Genomic DNA, 21,327 nt, shown 5'->3' with positions numbered 1-21,327 from the left:
CCAAACCATTCTGTGATTCTGTTGCCTTTTTTTTGTTTGTTTTTTGCAGCTCTTGGCTGCTTTATTAGCAGTGGCCTTTTTTTGTTGATCTGAATTTGCAAAGCTCATGTTACTTAATTTACTTTGGGCATTTATTTATTAAGGCTTAGCAAGGATAACGGGCATTCTGTGCAATGGAAAAAGAGAATTAATCCATAGAAGACAGAAAAGCTGCTGTTCTGAAATGTCATTAAATCCGGCAGGTGCCTTTAAGAAAAATCCTGCAAAAAGTTGGAAACTAAACCTCATCTTTCATTAATAATTTGAAATGTGAAAGAACAATGTGGCAGTTTTCTAGTTACTGTAGAAGAGTATGTTGACATCATTAAATGCTTGCTGGAAAAATGGATTGAAAGAACCAGGTCTTGAAGTTGAGAAGTTGCTCTTTCCATCTTGATGGTGATCTGGTTTAGCAAAACATGTTTTGACGATGCTGACACAATCACTGTCTGTAAACAGTGTGTTTAGGTTGGCTGCGATTGTTAACATTTATTATGGGTGAGGACTTTGGAAGTAAACGTGCCACTACAGCACTCTCATCTTTAGCATCTACAGTACAGGAATACAGCATATCAGTGCAAATAGTTAAGGTTGTTTTTTTTTTAAATGCACTTAATAAAACATTGAATGATCTTAGATTTCAGGCTGAGGTTAAATAATTGTTTCATCTATAGTGGAATTTCTGGTCTGCTTTAATAATAGAGCCAGCAGATGTTTGAACAGAAGGGATAGGCTTGTGCACAGGCAGGGCTAGGCTAAGCTTAGGGGATGCTCATTAGAAAGATTCACAACAGCAATTCTGAAGAAAGTACAGCTGATGTGAGAGAGCACAGCAACTGACAAGGCAATAGGTGTTTTCGTTTATGCTTTTCTTTATGTCAAAATCTCATTTTCTTTGTGTCAAAGTGAAAATTAATTAGCAGATCATTTTTGAGGAGGGAGAAGGTGCTGATCTCTGGTGACCCTGAAATCTCGATCCCTGTGGGTCCAGTGGCACAGCTGGAATTGTTGGTCTTTGCGCTTCAATTGCAGTCTCAGTCATGAGCAACAGCTCAGGACAGGTGGGATCAGGTTTCTGCTCTGCAGTCAGGCTTGTGGGCCTGGTTTTTCAAGTGCTAATTAAAGTTTAAAGTGTGCACTAACATTAACGCCAAGGTCAGTAATAGTAGATACACTTTAATTTTTTCTAATATATTAAATTTATTTGGTTTCATAAAAGGCCAAGAAAATTGTGTTTTCCTAATCTGAGACATGGTATTTAAATACCATTATCTTGTGGACCTACAAGAGTCTTGATTTGCTTTGAGTATATCTAAAGCTAGTTAAAATGCACTTGTGATAATGTTGTTTACTTATCTGGAAATAATACTGCCACATCACGGTTTTATTCTTAGAGAAAATGGATTTTTTTTTCATGGGAAAAAGCAGTATTTAGTGCTACTAAATGTCCGATGGAACTAATTTGTCTGTGCTTTAGATGCTTCTTATATTAGGAGATGATGATGTTAAAAATGTCAGTGTTTGCCTTTAATATCATTTTGAGTTTTTGCAAGTCCTTTTTTTGTTGCCTACAAACATTGCGCTACCATATTTTGTCATAAAATGGAATACTCATTTTCCATTATAAAATGCCATATGCTCATACATTTTGATTTCTTTCCAGAAGTTTCATGTAAGACCTGCTTTTGTAATCTCTTGGATTTTGAGCTGAGTGGACTTATTCCCCCTGCCACAGTCCATGGTCATAAAATCTGATGTTTTCTTTCCATAGCTTCTGCAGAAAAAGAGACAATCAAGAATACCTACTCCAAAGTAATGGATGCATATGGGCTCTTGGGTGTATTAAGATTAAACCTTGGTGAGTGGAATATGTAAAACCTTAATTTTTCATTTGGGAAAGAAAATTGTGCTGCTCCTGTAAAAAGCACCGGATCTTTGCAATAGGAACTAGGCTCTTTTTTTCTTATTTTGTAGAGTGACTTGCAAGTTTGGAGCACTTCCAGCAGTGAGGGAGTAGACAAAAATAATTTCTGTTTTCACAATCCCTGTTATTTGCAGCATAGTTTGTGTTTCCTTTTCTTCTGTAGAACTTGAGACTGAGTTACGGAGATGCTTGTTCTTTTTGTGCCTTTTTTCAGGCAAGCTGGGGTCAGATTGTGTGCATTTAGGCATATAAATACATCAATGTCACATTCCACTAAGGTTTGTTCTGTTACTTGTGTTTTTAATTCTTTTGCAGGAGACACATTGTTACATTATCTGGTTCTAGTAACAGGATGCATGTCTGTGGGAAAGATTCAAGACTCTGAAGTTTTTCGAGTTACTTCCACAGAGTTTGTATCGCTGCGAATGGATTCAGCAGATGAGGATCGGATTTCAGAAGTGCGCAAAGTTCTGAACTCAGGAAACTTTTATTTTGCATGGTCTGCAACTGGTGTCAGTTTAGACCTTAGTCTCAATGCTCACCGCAGCATGCAGGAACACACCACTGATAATAGGTTTTTCTGGTGAGTTCACGATGCCTTTTATAAGGAATAATGCATGCCTGGGCAAGCTAACCTTGTGGCAAGTTTTTATCCTTGCCTTTACCAACTTTTAAATGTATACCTTTGTCCCACAAATGTTGATCAGATAGGATAACATTATTTTAACTCTTAAGGACATGTCATTAATGATACAATGTTTCCATGGCCACTTGGAGTCTTAATTGGAGGACACAGATTTTCACTGTTTCTGATACTGTACTTCGATCTGAACAGTTGTCATGACGTTGTGTTTCAGCTTAATTCTTCATCAAGTGTGTCAGCTTTTTAAAATGAGTGTGGTAATGGAGCTTTAAAGAAAATTTTAACCTTTTGAACATTCTGGATTCTAAAATGGTGTGGTGTGTGTGTATATATAGCTTCCCAGTGGGTTTCCAACATATGCAAGGGCTTTAAAAGTTTTATTACACTGATAGTTGTGACGTTGCTGATTTTGTTGAAGCAGAGCAGGTAGGCTGTGCTACAGTGCTTGGCTGCTGAACTCATGATCTTTTTACAGAATATTTTTTAATTATAGGTTTTCACACAGAGAATTCTTGGCAAAAGGAATACTGCTGTATCTGCCAGTAAACAGCTCAAATAATGCCAGTGATGCATACTGTCATGTGAGAAATTCTGCTCACGTATGTTCAGCCTTTTTATAAATGGGGTATGTGTCCATGAAGGTTGGAAAGGTCTCGAAGATTTGGCAACATGCTGTTAGAACAGATGAAAAGCTACAACTTCCCCTCGCTTCTGTCCCACGTACAAGACACCAAACCAGCTCTGGCGTGTGTGCAAGTGCTACTCTACTCTTTGCCACTGTTTTTGGCAGAGGAATATGATCAGATTGTTGTGTAAGACAAAATATGCACATTAAGACAGACAATAAGCTCTAGTCTTCGCAAACACCTCTACCTTGATGTAGGTTTACAGGAGTTACAGGAACCTAGCTGTGTGCCTCTCTACATCTGGAAAAAGACTGGGCTGTCTGTTGTTGGCTGTCAGTATTCCAAGGTTTGAGAAGTGCTGATGCCTGTTGACCCTGTCCAAATATGCTTGGCTGATTTTGACCCCTGTTCTAAAACTTCTTAAGTTACCTGGCTTTTTTTTCCAGTAAGAATCAGTCCTCGCAGAAGGTAGATGGAATGTCCCAGATTCCAAGATCTAGAAATGTAAACACTGAAAGTTAGTAACAGAAAGTATTCTGCTTATGCACTTCAGTAAGCTCTCTTGGGCTTTTTCTGTCCAAAAGTTCCAGTCTCAGATTGCCCAGGGAAAGAATATTGTTTGCTTTCTCAGTCTCCTGTTGTAACGCATCAGTATACTTTGCTCAAAAGAGAATGCATACTTGATTCATGGGATTTGAATCTTCATCAATGATTGAACTGGGGTGTTTGATAAGTTGCAGATTTATTTTTTTTTCATTGGAAGTTTAGAATGAAAAGGCTAAAATTAAAGTGAATCGCTTCAACCTTTATACCAAGTATGTTATTTGCAACTATGGTAGAATTTTCTGGGTGGTGACAAAACCAGATGTCTTATTAGAGTTTGTTTTTCTTTGCTGTACAGAAAACTTTACTTCCTTTTTTTATACAAGTGAATGTTTCCAAAAAAATTTCAAAAGCCAAGCCCCACTAGAGTGAGGTGTAACGAAAAAGCTCACAAACCCCAAACTTTAGTCTGTCTTTCTTACTGGAGTGTTGATTGGTACTACTTAATGCACAGGTATATACCATCTGTGGATCTTTCTTTCATTTGAGCAGTAATTGGTATTAGAGACTGGTATATGCATTGTATAATGTACCAACACTTAAACCTGAAGTTGATATTTCCAGGAATTTGAAAGTCGGTTGGCTATGAATGTGTTCCCGGAAGCTTGTCTGGGCAAGTGATGGGCTATGGTGATGTATAAAAGAAATAATCAATGTATGTTGACAAGAATTTTTTCCTAGCTTTATTTGGTGATGTTGTGAAATTGAGTGGTGCTCTACCCATCACAAAAAGTAACCTTGTAAATGGAATTCTAGCTTGCTTTTCCCAGAGTCTGTAATCTTTGGCTTCTTAAAGCAAGGCTGAGTGGAGAAATATAAACAAGCTTGGTGTGTTGTTTTTTTCTGGGTGAAGAGCAGGGGCTTCAAGGGTTATTTTTTAAGGTCATGGAAATTCATGGCTTCACCCCATATTCTTATTGTGCAAATGTTTAAGCTGATCTCTTGTGAACTTTGCTATTTCAAGTATGTTTGAGTAAGAGTTATATTATAAAACTATAACATGCATATTTTCCTTTTCTTATTTGTAGTCATGGGCATAAAACATAAGAAGCTAGTTGCTGGCTTAACAATTTGAGCTGTATTTTATTTCTTTCCAGTTATTTTATTTGGTGTGTTTGTTTTTTGGTTTTTTTTCCTCTGATAGGAACCAGTCACTGCATTTACATCTGAAGCACTATGGTGTGAACTGTGATGACTGGTTGTTACGTCTCATGTGTGGAGGAGTGGAGATAAGGACAATTTATGCTGCTCACAAGCAGGCAAAGGCTTGTCTCATTTCACGACTAAGCTGTGAACGGGCTGGCACCAGATTTAATGTCCGGGGAACAAATGATGATGGTCATGTTGCTAATTTTGTTGAAACGGAGCAGGTATGTTACACTACAGTGCACATTGCTTGGCTGATGTACTTGAGATAAGCATGTGTGGATGGTTTTTTTGTCCTAAATCAGCACAACTGAAGTCTGTAACCAACAGATATTGGAATAGTTCCTTTGCTGCTAAATAAGGGATCTAAGTAGGTTACATAATTTGATGATCTTGGTTCTTAGTGTAGCTTAGGGTAAGGACATGGATGGGTCTGAGTTTCAAGAGCTTAAGAAACTGTTGTCGATCAGCTGAACTGTTGTAGGCGGCTGTACTTCCTTCTAGCCTCAGGAGCTGTAGAGGTGTGTGTACTTCTTTTGGCCTGAGCTAATAATAAAGTGAAAGACTTCAGTAACAAGCAAAAGAGATTTTTGGCAAATACTTTATGGTTCAGGAAAGGTAAAAGCATTCCTATGGTGACTTAACACAACTCCTGTGGAAGGTAGTTTCTAAGGCCACTGCAATTCTGCTGCATTTGATTGCGTATCTTTGCCCTTACTATACAGAAATGCAAGGACCTATTATATCATTCTTTGCTGACCTTTCTTTGCTCACTGCTTAACCTATTTTCCAAGATGTTGTTCCTGCAACTGTATTCAAGTGAGTAGATACCTTTGGTTGCCTCACTGGCTTTTTGTAAAGCCTAGGTGACTTCAGGATGATATCCAGGAAGGGCTCTGCTTGTACACATCCAGTTTCAAGAGTTGAGTCGGAACGCTGTTACAGTTTCTCCTGTCCAAGTTTGCTGGCAGGCTAATGTCACTAGATCACTGCGACATGTCATTCCACGCAAAGTTTCCTTCCTGTATACTTAATAGACCATTGTATTTTGGCACACAAAAATCTGTGTGGGTGTTCTGAGTAGGTTGCTTTGTTATTTTCTGTGCATTGGTGTATGTTTTAACTGTTCCTACAGGCAGGTCTTACCAAGTTTTTAAAACAAGTTACTCTTAGCACAGAAGTCATTCAGGACTGTCATGGTTTAGCTCCTCTAAGTAACCAAATACCACATAGCCGCTCATTCACCTCCCCCTTTTCCCCCAGTAGGATGGGGAGAGAATCAGAGGAAAAAGATAAGAGAACTTGTGGGTTGAGATAAGAAAAGTTTAATAATTGAAAGTAAGTGAAATAAAATAACTGTACTACTATGTAACAAAAATACTATTACTACTAATAATGCTAATAATATGCAGTTGAAAAGGGGAAAAAAAAAAGGAAAAAGGGCAGGAAAACACAATGATCCATCTGCCCCCCACCGGCTGACCAATGCTCAGACAGTTCCCGAGCAGTGATTTTTCCCTCCCAGCTAACTCACCCCACTTATATACTGAGCATGATGTTTGATGGCCTGAAATGTCCATTTGGTTAGTTCGGATCAGCTGTCCAGGCTGTGTCCCCTCCCAGCTTCTTCTAGAGAAGATGATGGGAACACAGGGACAGTATCAGAAACTAAAGAAGTTTTTGGCTTGGTATAACATTCCTTAGCAACAACTGAAAATACTGGTGTGTCATCAGTATTATTCTCAGCATAAATCCAGAACTTAGCCTCATACAAGCTACTGTGAAGAAAATTAACTCTCTCCCAACTAAAACTAAGTAATTAAAGCTTGATGTATTTTCTTAGGTGCTGTGAATCATGGTTCTGCAAGGAAGCATGAGAGTGCCAGAACTTCATTTATGAATTGTTCAGAGGGGATAGGAGAAAAGTCTAGGGAACACAGTGAATATTTTAGCTCGTAGTGTGGAATATGTGGTACATAAATGTATTTTATTTACTCTATGTTTAGCTAAGGCTAAGAAACTGAAAACCTTACACTCTGTAATACCTATTAATACTATGCCTTTTTTTTCTTCACAGGTGATATTTTTAGATGACTGTGTGTCATCTTTCATACAGATTCGAGGATCTGTTCCATTATTTTGGGAACAGCCAGGCCTGCAGGTAAGCAGGAGCTAGATTTAATTATGCAGATAATACTTATTCATGTCCTTTTAAACATCATCCTGTAGCGTTTAGGCTCTTCTGCACAGTTACCTGTCAGGATGAGTTGGTGCTATTGTTTAATTCACCAAGCCTGCTACCCTTGTGTCTCTGGGTGCTGTTTTGCATAAGGTTTGAATGTCCATTGCTTTTTACCTGTTTTCTCTTTGAAGTTCTAATTTTTTCTGTTTTAATTTAAATTGCTATTTTAAAGTAAGTAATCTAAGGGCACCCAAAGAGACTTTTTTTCTGATTTGTTCTTGAGGATAAGTATTTTCAAGAAGTCTGTATGACGTGACTTACTCTAGTGTAATTTTATCCCAGTTCTTGAAAGGGGGATTGTGTCAGCAACTACTACTGTGATACAATTTTACAGGGAAGATGAAAAAAAGTTCATGCCTCACAGTGACTCTAGGTTCTTTTAACTAGACTTACAAGCATTTTACAATAGAACTACTGAAACATTTACATGCCTTTTACTCAAAACAAGAAGTAATTAGATGACATGACTAGGTTTATTAAATTTAAAAAGTCTTTTTTAAAAGAAGAGGAATTTAAGAAAAGCCTATAAAAGGAATGCATACCATAGCAAGCAGAATACATTTTGTAATGAAGCACATTTCATTTAGCAAGTGAAATGAATTTTTAGGCCATATTTAGGATCAAAAGAGAAGCTGAATGTGTAAAGACAAATAATTTAATGTAATCTTCATGTCATAGGTGGGATCTCATCGTGTCAGAATGTCGAGGGGTTTTGAGGCAAATGCACCAGCTTTTGACAGGTGAATGAATGTCTTACATTTTTCTTTGTGCACTACAAGCCTCTGCTAAGTGATGCACCAAAGGGATGGGATATGTTCTTCCAGCCAGGAGGCTTTGTCTGTACAAATGTGTGATTCAGCAGAGCAGTAAACTGCCTGGGCAGCTTTTTCAAACTTGTACAGGATTGCTTGCTTTGAGTGCTTTGCTGGAAAGTTTTTGAAGAAAATTTGAAATAGTGAAATATTTTTTGTTAAATTGAAAACAAAAAGTATACCATGTTTGCACTGAAGAATTTATATTTGTCAGCTGCTGTATAGAAGTAAAATTCATATTTTTAGTATTCCTGCCATGACACGTCAACTTCCCAGCCTTATGGTTTTAACTAAGTTATGTTGCTTAATTGGTGCTATTTTCCTAGTCAAGTAGCAGTCAATGGTTGTATGCTATTGTGTCATTGATTTGTTTGGATATGACATAATAAAAGGCTTGTGGCAGTTCTGCAGCATCTCAGTTGGTGTTGCAGGCGTTCTTGTTAATTTTCTGCATGCCTGAAGATGAGAGTGGAATTTTTTTTCTGTTAACAGGCATTTCCAAACTCTTAAGAATTTATATGGCAAGCAAATTATTGTAAATTTACTTGGGGCGAAAGAAGGGGAGCACATGCTCAGCAAAGCTTTTCAGGTGAGTGTGGCAGTTCTTTCACAGTGTGTATCCTGTGAGTTTGCCTGTTTGTGATGAAGCTTTTTATACAGCCTTCAAAAAATGAAACGGGTATGCTGTGCTCTGAAGCAACTACCACTTGTGGTTAATATTGTATTTGTCCCTGCTAAAGATACGTAAAGTGAAACTGATTTTTTAAAAGCTCTGTATATAATTAGGGTTTGGTTACTTTACTGAAAAATTATGACAGCAATATAAATAATGTTGAGGGATTTTCAGTTATTTTCATATTCTGTTCTTATTTGTGGCTTACTTAAAAATTAAACCTTTTTTGCACTATAAAATCGGTGGATAATGAAGTGATACTTTGTGGTATTTAGTATTGGGATTTAAAAAAAAATACTTTGGAATCCCTGAATATATTCCCTAATATTTTTTTTTTTTTAAACACAATGTATCAGTTTAAGCATAAAAGCTGCTTTATGATTAAATAAAATGCTTGTTCAGAAAATGTTAACTATAAGTGGTCATTTTCATGAAACCCCACTACTTAGGTTAAAAATAACTGTCACATTGTAGTCCACAAATACTGACAATTTAAGAAGTTCTGTCTGAAGCCAGAGAACATGCCAATAGCCATCTGTTATTCCCTTTTTTCCTTTTCCCTTTGTATTATAATTGTTGGATATCCTAGGCTATTCATGAGTGTCTTATCTGTATCCAGCTATCCTGGCAGGAGGCATTAGTGTTCCTAGATGCACGTCAGTGCCCAGTGCAGATCATATAGCTTTGCCAACAACGGGTGTGTGAGCATTTCAGGACTTTTTTAAAGGCAGTATTCAGAGAAGTTTTGCTCGAGCCACCCTTCGCAATAAGCTGAATAATTTGTCTGTTCTTTTCAATAGTAGTTTAAGGAGTGTTTACTCAGTCCCTGTTGCTGCCAGGTATGTCTGAAATGGTGACTGTTAGTGAAAGACGTTTCCACTTGAAACAGCTCTTCACAAATCGAAGCATTTTAAAAGTGAAGAGGCTGTAGACTGTCTTGGTGACCCCTTGTATAATAAGGAAAACAACTGACTTTGATTGTGACAAGAAAAAAAAACACAGGCAAAATATTGATCAGTTCTGAGTAATTTGTTGAACAATAATGCCAAAAATGGTTTTCATTTTACTTAAGAGAAAGCGTGTAGTAAACAAGATGTCTAATAGAACAGTTCTAAAAATATTTGTAGCCTTTTATTTAGCTTATACTACTGCTGTATGTTCAGATATTGGTATATTTATACTGTTTTCTTTGCTTTTTACAACATCAGAGCCATTTGAAAGCATCTGAACATTCAGCTGATATCAAAATGGTGAACTTCGACTATCATCAAATGGTTAAAGGTGGAAAAGCAGAAAAACTACACGGTGTGCTTAAACCTCAAGTCCAGAAATTCTTAGAGTGTGGATTTTTTTATTTTGATGGAAAGGAAGTTAAAAGGTTAGTGTGTATAACTTCTGTAAATTTCTTTAAGTTAAATTATTGTTCTGGAAAGCTTTTTAACCCTTAGGAAGAATATAAAAAATGTAACCTCTGTTGTGGTTGTATTGTTCCCAAGATGATGCTCAACAACTGAAATATGCATCGCTTGTTTTACTTTATTAAAATTTTGTCTCATTCTGAATGTGCTCTAATAATCTTAATGGAAATTTACTCTGAGACTTTGATGGGACATGACTTAATTTCAGGCCCATGACCTGTTAATTTTGATGAAAATGGGCCGTTGTCCTTTTTCTTGGGTGCACCCACATAGGATTAAAGGATAAATATTATTCCATCTTCTTGTATTATGTTATTTGTCTTTTCCTCAGCAATGGAGCACACCATTTTCTTTTTCTTGTAAATGCTGATGTTTAGTGCAGTCTTTTTCTAAATCTCTTTGCACCTGGATCCTTCATTGGAGAGATTCAGTTTTCCACAAAGTATGAATGGGATGCATGTTTTGTGCCCTGCTCGGTAATTTCCAGTCCTGCTGTACTTGTACTTCTGTCCCTATTTCTCCACCCCTCTTTCTAGAGCAATCAGCAGGAAAAGGGAAGCAGGGGTAGACACAGGCAACTTTCCTGCTCTTTCACTTCTACACCCTTCCTCCTTTTAATTAATACCAGGGAACTGCTGAGTGAAGTTCTCCATGAGAAAGAATTGTTGAGTGTGGGGATTATGCCCTGTGCAGTAGGGTTTCATCTTCTAGTGGAGTGAGAGGGAAGGTTCCAGTACCACTGTGCTCTAACATGGATGTGGGATTAAATCCCCCAGGGGCAGGTTTTAGCAGACGTGAGTAAGATTAGATTTAGTGGGAGGGTGCTTAGGTCCTATCTCCAGCTCAAAACATCACTGATCCTTCTCTGAAGAGCTTTAAAAGTGGTGTGGCACTTTGTGTTGGGAGAACACCCTTTGGTCTTCATGGAGATTCAAGTAATATTGTCACCCATAAAGCAGGCTGACAACACAACGAAAGCAAAGGAGGCTGTGGCTTGTGGTAGTTCGAAGATTTGTGTTAATAAAAGATTTAGTGACCTTTTTTCTACGTTTGTAGGCCATCTCCTTTGGAGAATGTCAGGGGTTTTTCTTCTAACATCGATAGTGCATTGCTTTGCACTTCCAATCAAATACAGAGATAGTAATGAAAAAAAAATCTTGGGGAAAGTTCCTCAAAACTTTCTACAATGCATGGTTCGATCTCCCAGTAAATGTGTTGGAGCCTGATTGGACAAAGTGTGCGGTGGGCATGATGAAAGTAAGGCGTAATTGTGTATCGCTAGCAGACCCATCAGAGTTTTGTACTCTTAGCCAGGCAAGAAGAACATGTATGTTGCCTAATAGGATCCTTCTGAGAGCTTTGTGACATGAGTTCATGGGCTCCTCTCAAAGAAAGCAGAGCAGTTCAGGTTGCCTAAGAGCCTCAAGCATCTGTCAAACTAAGGGGGAGAGGCTTTTTTTATTTGAGAAGGAAAGAGAAAATAATGAGGGGTTGAAATTTGCTTTAGTTTTGTCACAAATTCTTGTTACTTTTAGCTTAGTTAAACAAATCCAAGAACTGGGGTTTTTTTCATTTTTGTTTGAACTAAGAGTTATCATTTCCTCTGAGATTCTTGGAAAATGTGTTAGTTGGATTGTTTGAAAAGAAATTTTAATCCTGCATAACACTTCAAGCGAGCAAGCAAAGAGAATCGAGAAAAACTGAAGAAGGAAGACTCACGTTATTTGAAGAAAATAAATTAGTTTTTTATGGTGAACACTGCTGCAAAATTCACTGCTGTTACTGGCACTAACCCTCTGTTGCTGACGCATTGATAAACACACTTGTGATGACAGTAACGTTTCCACTGACAATACCCTGATTTACTATTCTGGTTCAGATCTTGATGTCCCTGCCTTTGTTGGTGATATGTGTGTTAAATGAGTTATTTCAGTTGTTTTTTCTCTCTCTGTCTCTCGTTGTCCTTGGCACAGATGTCAAAGCGGTACTGTCAGAACAAACTGCTTGGACTGTCTGGATAGAACAAACAGCGTGCAAGCTTTCTTTGGCTTAGAGGTAGGAAAAACAGTGTCCAGATACACAGCGGCTCCTGATGCTTCTGTAGCACTTAGGCTGGCAAAGTAGCATTACCTTCCCTATGAAAGATGAATTTAAATGTTTCGTAGGTGGCAGTTTGATTTATAGCGTGATATTTTCCTTGTTCTGGGGCAACCAGGTTTTAGTAGTTACAGAAAGAGTAGTTGTAATTAAACAGTAGTCATGCAGCATTATGAAAAATGTTCATTCTTTTTATAAGTGTCAAGTTTCTTAGGTCTGTTAAGGTTCTGGCTTGGAATTCTAGAAGAGGTAGTAGTGGTTTAAGCACTCACAAAACCACTTGCATTCACAGTTGCTCTATTAAAGTTCTTCAGCATACAGGGTTACAGTTCTTAGCATCTGCCAGTGCACTGCATTCATATTTTCACAGCACTGTGCTGTGAATTCTTCATGGGACGATATCACAGCTGAAGCTTTGGCCACGCTCAGATTGAGTAGTTGGAAATTAACTGTGAGACTCAGTCCTCCTGCAGGGTTGTGCTTCGCCATATTGGCCTGGAGTTCCAGCAAAGCTTCTGGCCTGCAGGTTTACACAGGAGAGCGTGAACACACAAACCGGATAGGAATTGATGGAGTAAAATAGTAGTGATTGGGCTAAAAGAATAGCTCTGAAAAACTTTTGACAGCTCCATGTATCTTAATAAACTAAGTTTGACTCCTAAAGATAAAATCCTTAGCATGTTTAAAAACGAAAAATTATGGCAGCTGTAACATCAAACTAAGTAAAAGGGATTATTCTTTTGTTTTCTGAATTTTATTTAATCAAGATGCTCTTGTTTTAGAGTCTATAGGAAGAATTTCTGAGAGAACTGCAACATCCATTGGCTGTAGAACAAACATTTCTGATTCTGGAACATGCAGACCATGTTCCAGACCATTGCTGCTGCGCTTACCAAGTGAACACTGTTGACAGTTCATTGGTGTTTTAGTCAGACTCATGCAAATACTCTGAAAACTTTTCTCTTAACATTAGACATCAGTACATACTGTAGCAGATAACATGTTTTGAGAGATCTAATGCCTTTTTTCTCCATTGTTTCAGCTGTGTACCATAGGGGATCACACGTTTTGATTACTAAAGTGAAGAAAAATGAACACATCTCCTAGTACCTGCTGATTTTACGAATTCTAGGGGAATTTAGAATTTTTATTCTTCAGATCACTGTGTGTTGAAAAGAGGAGCGGCATGTTTTGCAACTCTCCAGCACTGTATTGCATTATGTAGTGTGTATAGCTGTCCATCCTGAATCAACTTTGCAATGGGAGAAACAAATGATTACCTTAAAGTCTTCCCTGATCCTAAATCTGTTTGCTGGAGTTTAACAGTTTCTATGTAGATAGAAATGCAAGCTTCAAGTAAGCAATTAGGTTATCTTAAATGAACTAGGAGGAACACTGGCTCTTGTATTTTACTGTTAGTACAGTAGTTTTTTATGGCATGAGAACAAATTTGTATACGTTCTTCATGTCTATAGTACTTACATTGCAAACAGCTTCGCAGCTCTTTTTTTGATTGATTGTCTTATCCTTTTAAGAACTGGATTAAATATCATCTGTTTTTTTTAGACCAGGTGTGCCAAATTGCCTTGGTGAGAGCTAAATGATAATTTCAGCTAAAATATGAGAGCTAAAAGTATAAAACTAATTAGAAGGAAAATGGTAAATCCTCGTGAGCTGCTTGCTTAATTTAAAAATTCTGAGGTCTTTAAATTCTTACTTTTTTAACTGGATAAATACTTAGTATAGCAAGTACTAAGCTCTGGATGACCACTTAAAATTACAAGATGAAGCACCCAATTTTTGAAGCTTCTTTTTTTGTTTATTTCTGCTTAATTTTGTCTGTAAGTTTCCTTTTGTAACTTATTAGTTCCCACCCAACCTTCATAGTTTTGCCTTATGTCATTTTATGTTCATTTTATACTCTTCCTCCTTGCCGTTGGACACCTCAAGGTTTTTAAGATTTTTTAAAAGCTGTTGAATATAACTTTTTTACTTATTTTTAATTTTTGGTATTCAGTATTATGTTGGTAGCCAGAAGCACTAGATTCTTACTTGACTTTTAAAAAATAATCATGCTTCCATAAACCAGGATTTCAAAGAAGGTACACTGTCCCGTTCTACGTCAATGAGCATAGTGCTACATTTTAGTAATGTATGTAGATGTAAAATAATACATTTATATGTATTATAGGTATGAAGGTGAAGTGCATTTAATGTAGACTGTGCATCATGTAAATTGATTCAGGTATATTGATTGTTAGGGTAAAGATTGCAGTGTGTTACGCATGAAAACAGTGACAGAAGCCATTAGTCTTTCACTGATTACAGAGCTCTGTTGCATTTGATAATGGGGGTCAGTGTGTTTGGTATTACACTTTCTTGGGAAGAACATGAATTGTTCTAAATTATGTAAGTGGAAAGACTTCAGAACCAAAAATAGCTTACCTTGTAACTGGTGAATTTTTAGATGAAAATATTTTCACATCAACTACATAATTATTTTCCTATATTACTACATACCTTTAAAAGAAAATTAAATGTTGATGCTGAAGTTACATGTACAGTGCAGCCTTTCAAACATGACACGGTGTCAGCCTGTTCAGAATAATACATATAAACCAGAGATTTTTTTGGTGCTGAAAAAATAGGATGTACCTTTTAATGAAGACATTTAAAGATTTTTCTTTTGCAAATGTTGTCTTCAACTGTTGCAGATGCTAACAAAACAACTGGAGGTATTAGGATTAGCTGAGAAGCCTCAGTTGGTTACTCGCTTTCAGGAAGTTTTCCGATCCATGTGGTCTGTGAATGGTGATTCTGTCAGTAAAATTTATGCTGGAACTGGTGCCCTTGAAGGAAAAGCTAAGGTAAAGTACAATTTAATTAAATATTCTAGCAGTATTCAGTATGGGCTTAAAAAAAAAAAATCTGTCATTAATATAACAACTGTAAGATTTTCTTTTTTAAAATGTTTATTTGTTTAATTAATGTTCTTTTGAATTAAATCAAAAGGTTGGTTATGTTGAAAACCAGATCTAGTTTCAGTACATCCTTTCTCAGCCATATCCATGCCTCCCAGGTAATACCATTCTGTAGGAAAGGATGAGGCTCAAAACTTTTTCTTTATGTCATAGTTCAGAAAATGAATATTCAAATCAGCTTTAGTTTCGCTGAATATTTGCATTTTTATCTCAGTACCTCTCCCTCCTACTGTCTCAGTTTTATTCACTATACCTCCTTTCTTTTAAAGTGTGTATCACTGGACATTGTTGTTCATGCTTTTAGTGTGTGTTCACAGTGTTAAAATTTAACAGGTTGCAGCTTAGCGGGTTTTGTTTGCATGTTCCCCCAGCTATTTTTTTTTTTTTAGTTTTGCAGTTATTGAAAAAAGCCCCAAATTTTGTTTCTACTTTGTTTTTTAATGTTGTGATAACAATTCTGTACTACATGACAGGGTAACACTGTTTCTCTTCCACTTGTTTTGTCTCTGTTGATGCCTGGCTTGTTCAGATTTTCTAATGCTGTCTTTTATTTTTCTTCTAACAGTGTTGCCTTTTTTTTGTTTCCATAATTTTCTCTTTAAGGTCCCTTCCAACCCTAACCATTCTATGATTCTATGATACCTGTCAAGACAAACAAATGTCGAATCATAGCAAATTTTGCTGTTAGTTCCTTCAAAAATTTCTTTTCATACTGTTCTTTCTATTCAAGAATGCACTGCTTGTCATTCAATATTGTATACTATGTACGCACAGTCAGCTGGTTTGGTTTTCCATCACATACTCATTCAAACCTGATCAGGGTCCTTCTCTGCACATGTACAGGGCATCACAGTAAGCTACATAAAAATAACATAAGTAAAATAGACTTGGTCCTTATTCTGCCCTTAATTGGTGCATGCAAGAATTTTTCACTTGTGAATTGTTTGTGTTTTAGTATAGAATGGAATTTGGTTAAAGATGTTTAGTTTTATTTTCTTACAAAAATGTTACCCAGACCATCAGGAAAACTACAGTAAGTATTTTATGGGGTGTTTCCCCTTCTCCTGACTTTCTTATTCAGCCTTACTTGTTTCTTTTCCTAAATTAATACTTTTCTGCCATTCATTTGGCTGCTTAAGATTTATTTTTTTTACTTTGAAAAATAAATTTACCGTATTTACAATTCCATTTTCATCTGTAAAACACAGAGTGCATACATTTACTCTGCTCTCTTAGTAATAATACAGAATAGTCAATCAATGTCTCAGGCATCCCTGCCCTGGTACAACTTTTAATGAGTACCACATCTCAAAAACTAAACAGCGTGTCCCTCATAAAAGTCCATGTATTCAAAGAGGATACTTGCAATACCTACAATACTTGCCATTCTGTCAGTGAAACTTGACTCAATATCATCTTGAGTACTCTGATAATTTTCTTTGAAATTTAGTTTTTAAGTTGCAATTCTTATTCTCATTTCTCAAATGAAAAGTTTGATGTTTGCAATGCTTCCGTTTCTTGCTCATCAATTCGATTCTTCAAAGTCCAAGAGAATTAGAAGTAAAAATACGGAAATTTAGGATAGGAGAAAAAATATTTTAACCTTAAATGTCGTACTGTACATTTCTATACTGAAAACCAGTTCTTATTAAAGTATTATAATACTCATTACATCTAACTGCTTACCCACTCCTCTTTCTTTTGCTTTCTCTGGGTTCCTTTCAATTAATTGCCTGATATGTGAATGGTGAGTGTGGTTTTCTTTTTTTTGGATCGTGTCATAAGTTACACATTGTCTGACAGAAAGGGAGCAGCACCCTATTAAAATCTTGTTGCAATAGTATGCTCCCCAACACCTCATCCACACTGTCTTCCAAAAATCACGGTGCCAATTTACTACTGTTCATCCCTGACAAAAGAGTAGGGTTTTTTCTTCTTGTCTAGTACAACTCATGGGACTAAATGATGAGTTGGTTTTGTAGTTTTCTTAAGCTTTTGTCTTTTTTTTCTTGTGCATTTGGGAGACCTTAATGAAAAATGCAAGCTGTGAACTTTGAGTATTTTTTTATAATAATATAATACCATGCAGCATCCCTGATGGATTACAGTCTGTATTTCATATAAATGTGATAGCATGTGTTTACATACCTCACAGGCAAAATACATGTAAGTGCATTAGAAACAATAAACCCTCTAATCAAGAAAATGACTTTGTGCCTGTGAAATCATTGTCAGTGCTGTCATACACAGATTCACACTGCTGTTTTTTGAATCAAGTATGAGACTGCATGATGTTAATAACATTATCCCCTAGGTTTCTGACCCACAGGGAATATCTGTAGTCGCAGTACATCGCTTGGAGGTTCTTGTTTAGTTCAGGGAGCTGGGCACTGTTCTTTTGGAGCACTGTTCAGCCATGCCATATGTGTGCAGGTCATGCAACGACAGTCTGTTCGTGTATGTAGCTATAGTTTAGTGTGTATGTTTCCTCTGGGATACTGCATGAGATTTGCATGTTATTTTTAAAAGTTAAGGGGTCTTAATAAGTTGAAGCTATCTCTTTTTTTAACATGGATATTTCAGAATGTGAATTCTGAACTAATATGCTCATATGTGCATATACATACATATTCATGTATCATGACATCTGGACTCAAGTGCTTGCTCATCTCTCACTATTTGGGGAAAAGCCCAAAATCCTGTATCATGGTCTAAGCATGGCACTATACCAATTTAACTTTTGAAGACCAAGAGTTTAGGGAAAAATAAGATTATTCCCCTCCATACAGTATTTTGTTTAATTTAAATAATTTAAACTGGAGTAATTTGGTTGTTAGATATGCCTTGAAGGTATTACTGTGTTGTTTAGCATTTGAGAAAAAAGCACAAATAGTGCAGTAGGCTCAAAAGACTTTATTTAACACTCAAGGAAGGAAATTGCCTTAGATTTTAAAATCACTAATGCAGTTTACAAATACGTTATTGAATTTTACCAATGTTTTTGTGAGCGATGTCCAACATAAAATATTTTATACGTGTTCCTCCCTAACAGGCTGGAAAGCTGAAGGATGGTGCTCGTTCTGTGACCAGAACGATTCAAAATAACTTTTTTGATAGCTCCAAGCAGGAGGCCATTGATGTTTTGTTATTGGGAAATACCCTAAATAGTGATTTAGCAGATAAAGCACGGGCTCTCTTAACCACCAGCAGTTTACGCGGTACGTGTCTTTCAGGATTTTAATCTGTCTGATAACTATTTGGTGTAAGAAAGCTGTATGGAGTCTGTTTTCAAAGTAATATTGGAAAGTATAAATGCTATTTCATATTCTGTTGGCTTATTAAAACATGCAAGTTACTTCTGCTTTACTAATATTACCAAACTAACATGCTGCAGTGATTTCTTTACTGTTTATATTTTGTTGATGTCTGGTGGTATAATGGGTAAATATCTGTGGAGCATATTTGTCATAACTTTACAGTAGATGCATGTTAGATATGGTTTGTTTAGTTGTTCAAATCCATTTATAGGAAGCGTAATCATGACAATTACATGCTGAATTTGGGGGAAAAAATCTGATTTATTAAAACATTAGGGTTTTTTTGATTGGTTGCTAAATATTGTCCTGCCAGTGAAGAAATTCTTCCTGGTGTTAGACCAGATACAGACCATTTATTCTTTTCTCAAGCCTAAGAATGCTGGTATTTATCTTCATTTTGTGTTTCTTAGGCACTGAGGAACAAAACAGGTTTTTGTAACAAAATAAAATTTAAGGTAACAGGAGCTATCAGAAAATTCCTGGTGAATGATTTTGCATTGCGAAATGGTTTATTCTGTGAGAAGTCTTTCCCAGCAATGCATGCACCACACAGGCTTGTCAGGCTGTGGGTGAAATTCTACATCGAAGCTGGAGAGAGATTTCAGGAAGCAGCTCTGCTTAGGCAAAGTAGCCGTGAGGGATTTGGGAGGTGTGGTTACAGGCTGGCGGTCCACCTAATCAGAACAGAGAGTTGAACCACAGCTTCCTGCGTCCCAAAACAGGTGTAGCCTACGTGGTCCCCAGGACTGCAGTCATGTCCCATCCTTCTGCAGGTCTGATGAGCAGGGAAATAGCAAGTGGGCCAGGTGTAGGGCTGTGTTTAGAGTATTATTCTGGGATATAAAAGATGCAGGAGCTAATTCTTGGGCAAGAAGAAGAAACTTAAATTTAAATCTTCTTTCCAAGATCCCAGGTAAGAATGTCCTAAGTGGTAAGTTATTGCCATTTTGAGGGATTAGTAAGAATCTTAATTTTTCCTTTCCCCTCCCCCCTTCTCCTGGACACATCCCAACCTAGAATGGGATAAACGTGTCAAAACTTCAGTGTAGATCTATGTCACAAATTAAAAAAAGCATGCCCAATTGTAGTCGTTGTCTTGTGGGTATTTATTTATTTCCTATGTGGACCTGAAAGACTGCTTTCTTCTCATTTATTTACCACAGGATTTCGTGGTAGGGCAAATTTTCCTGCATCTGAAACCTGCTAAATTGGCCTCACCTCAATTAATAGAGAGTCATTTTTGTTTCTTCTCTCTTTCTCTGTGAATGCAAGCTGTCCTTTTAATACTTGCAGCTCCTGTCAGCTGAGGAACGTGAATCCCGCTTCACTGAACATAATGTCTTTGCACTGTCTATTAGGTGGTGAATTAACTAGAGAGATACTTCATCATACCTAATCCATTACTAATGAAGCAAAAGAATTTGTTAATACCGTTATGGAACATTTTAGATTTTGTAGCATGACAGATGTGTTTTACCTTACCTAAACATTTATGTGTGATAAATTGTATATTACAGCATGTTCTTTCACATACAGATGGAAAATTAAAAAAAAAAAACCAAAACTTTTTTTGACTGATTTTTTTCTTGTTTCCTTCTTTACTGCATCCGTAGTTTCAGAGCAATCTTTGCAATCAGGTATAGTATAGTATATTAAGCTGTAAATATCTGAGCAGTTACTGTTCTTCTCTGGCTTTTTTCTGGTGCCTGTTTGCATAATATTTGGTTGTGGGCTCACATTTTCCTAGTAATGTTTGGATCTGGCATTCTCTGCACCCCAAACTCCTTTAATCCATGAAAAACTCTTTAATAAAAGTGAAAATAGAAGGGGTGAAAAACATTGCAGTTGTGGTTGGTTGTGATTTATGAAAAGAGGCAACCTATTCTTTGAGCTTTATTTTTGCAAATGCTTTATTTTAGCTATAGAATAATTAGCTCTTTTATCTGATTGGGGAGCTTTTGTATTTTTGTTTTGTCTAAATGTTTTGGTTAGGATAAATTTGTACAGTTTGTAACTTCATCTTATTTGCTATTAGAAGGCCCTATGTGCTTGTGTTCTTGAACTGGAGGGTCTGATTTTATGGTGTTTCCCAGCAAAGATTAATGTTGTACTGGAATGATCTGAAATAACGTGCTGACACTCGTTTTATGGAGCAAAAGTACAGTCAAAACCACTGAGATACAGTTTCTGCTGCATGTGATGCAAAATGAAAGTATTAGCGCATCAATTTAGGTAAAACTCTTGATGAGGGGAAGGCCTGAAAAGGGAATTTTATAGTTAACTCCTAATCTTTGAGACATTGTGGTAGTGTCTTGACCGATGCCTGTGATGTTGAGCTTAAAATGTGAGAGGTTAGCTTTGGAGGATTCAGCAATAGTGTGAACATGAAGTGGTATGTAGTAATAATGTGGAGGGATGAGGCAGATTGAGGAGAATGATGTGAAAGATCAATTTAAGAAGCTTCTGAAAACTTGTAGTTATTATCACCGTAAGTTAGCAATATGAGCAGCATAGTGCCTTTCAACTTTATTTTCAAAATTTTATAATTTTATTTTATGTTACCATCTAGACCGCATCAGCCTATCTGACTACTCTTGAGGAGTCATACATGTCAACAATTTTTTAACTTCCTGATGTACCATTTCACTGTGGGTTTCATCTGGATGCAAGTTCAATGTATTGAAACATATTTACAATAATTTGGATGTTGTAGTAAAATAGTTTGATCAAGTCCAGCTGCACAGAATACCCCACCAAGAATTTTAAATGAATATTCCCTTTGTAGGAGTGATTTCCAATGTCTGCC

The 21,327-nt window shown here is 36.7% G+C and overlaps 1 protein-coding gene across 1 annotated transcript in view; it reads left to right on the top strand.

The window, feature by feature from the left end:
- Positions 1-1,810: 1,810 nt before the first annotated feature.
- Positions 1,811-21,327, top strand: part of SYNJ1 (synaptojanin 1) — a gene marked incomplete at its 5' end in the record, with an annotated part of 50,447 nt that continues 30,930 nt past the window's right edge. The window contains 10 exons of the mRNA XM_010157507.1: positions 1,811-1,897; positions 2,279-2,546; positions 4,980-5,205; positions 7,059-7,142; positions 7,902-7,963; positions 8,528-8,624; positions 9,917-10,086; positions 12,100-12,181; positions 14,938-15,090; positions 18,257-18,422. Of these exons, the coding sequence (XP_010155809.1) occupies positions 1,811-1,897; positions 2,279-2,546; positions 4,980-5,205; positions 7,059-7,142; positions 7,902-7,963; positions 8,528-8,624; positions 9,917-10,086; positions 12,100-12,181; positions 14,938-15,090; positions 18,257-18,422 (1,395 nt within the window). The remainder of the gene's footprint in view (positions 1,898-2,278; positions 2,547-4,979; positions 5,206-7,058; positions 7,143-7,901; positions 7,964-8,527; positions 8,625-9,916; positions 10,087-12,099; positions 12,182-14,937; positions 15,091-18,256; positions 18,423-21,327) is intronic.

This window comes from Eurypyga helias, unplaced genomic scaffold (genome assembly GCF_000690775.1).
Source record: "Eurypyga helias isolate BGI_N326 unplaced genomic scaffold, ASM69077v1 scaffold14638, whole genome shotgun sequence".
NCBI lineage: Eukaryota > Metazoa > Chordata > Aves > Eurypygiformes > Eurypygidae > Eurypyga > Eurypyga helias.
Note: the sequence above shows the minus strand (reverse complement) of the source record. Positions and strands in the feature narration are given on the sequence as shown.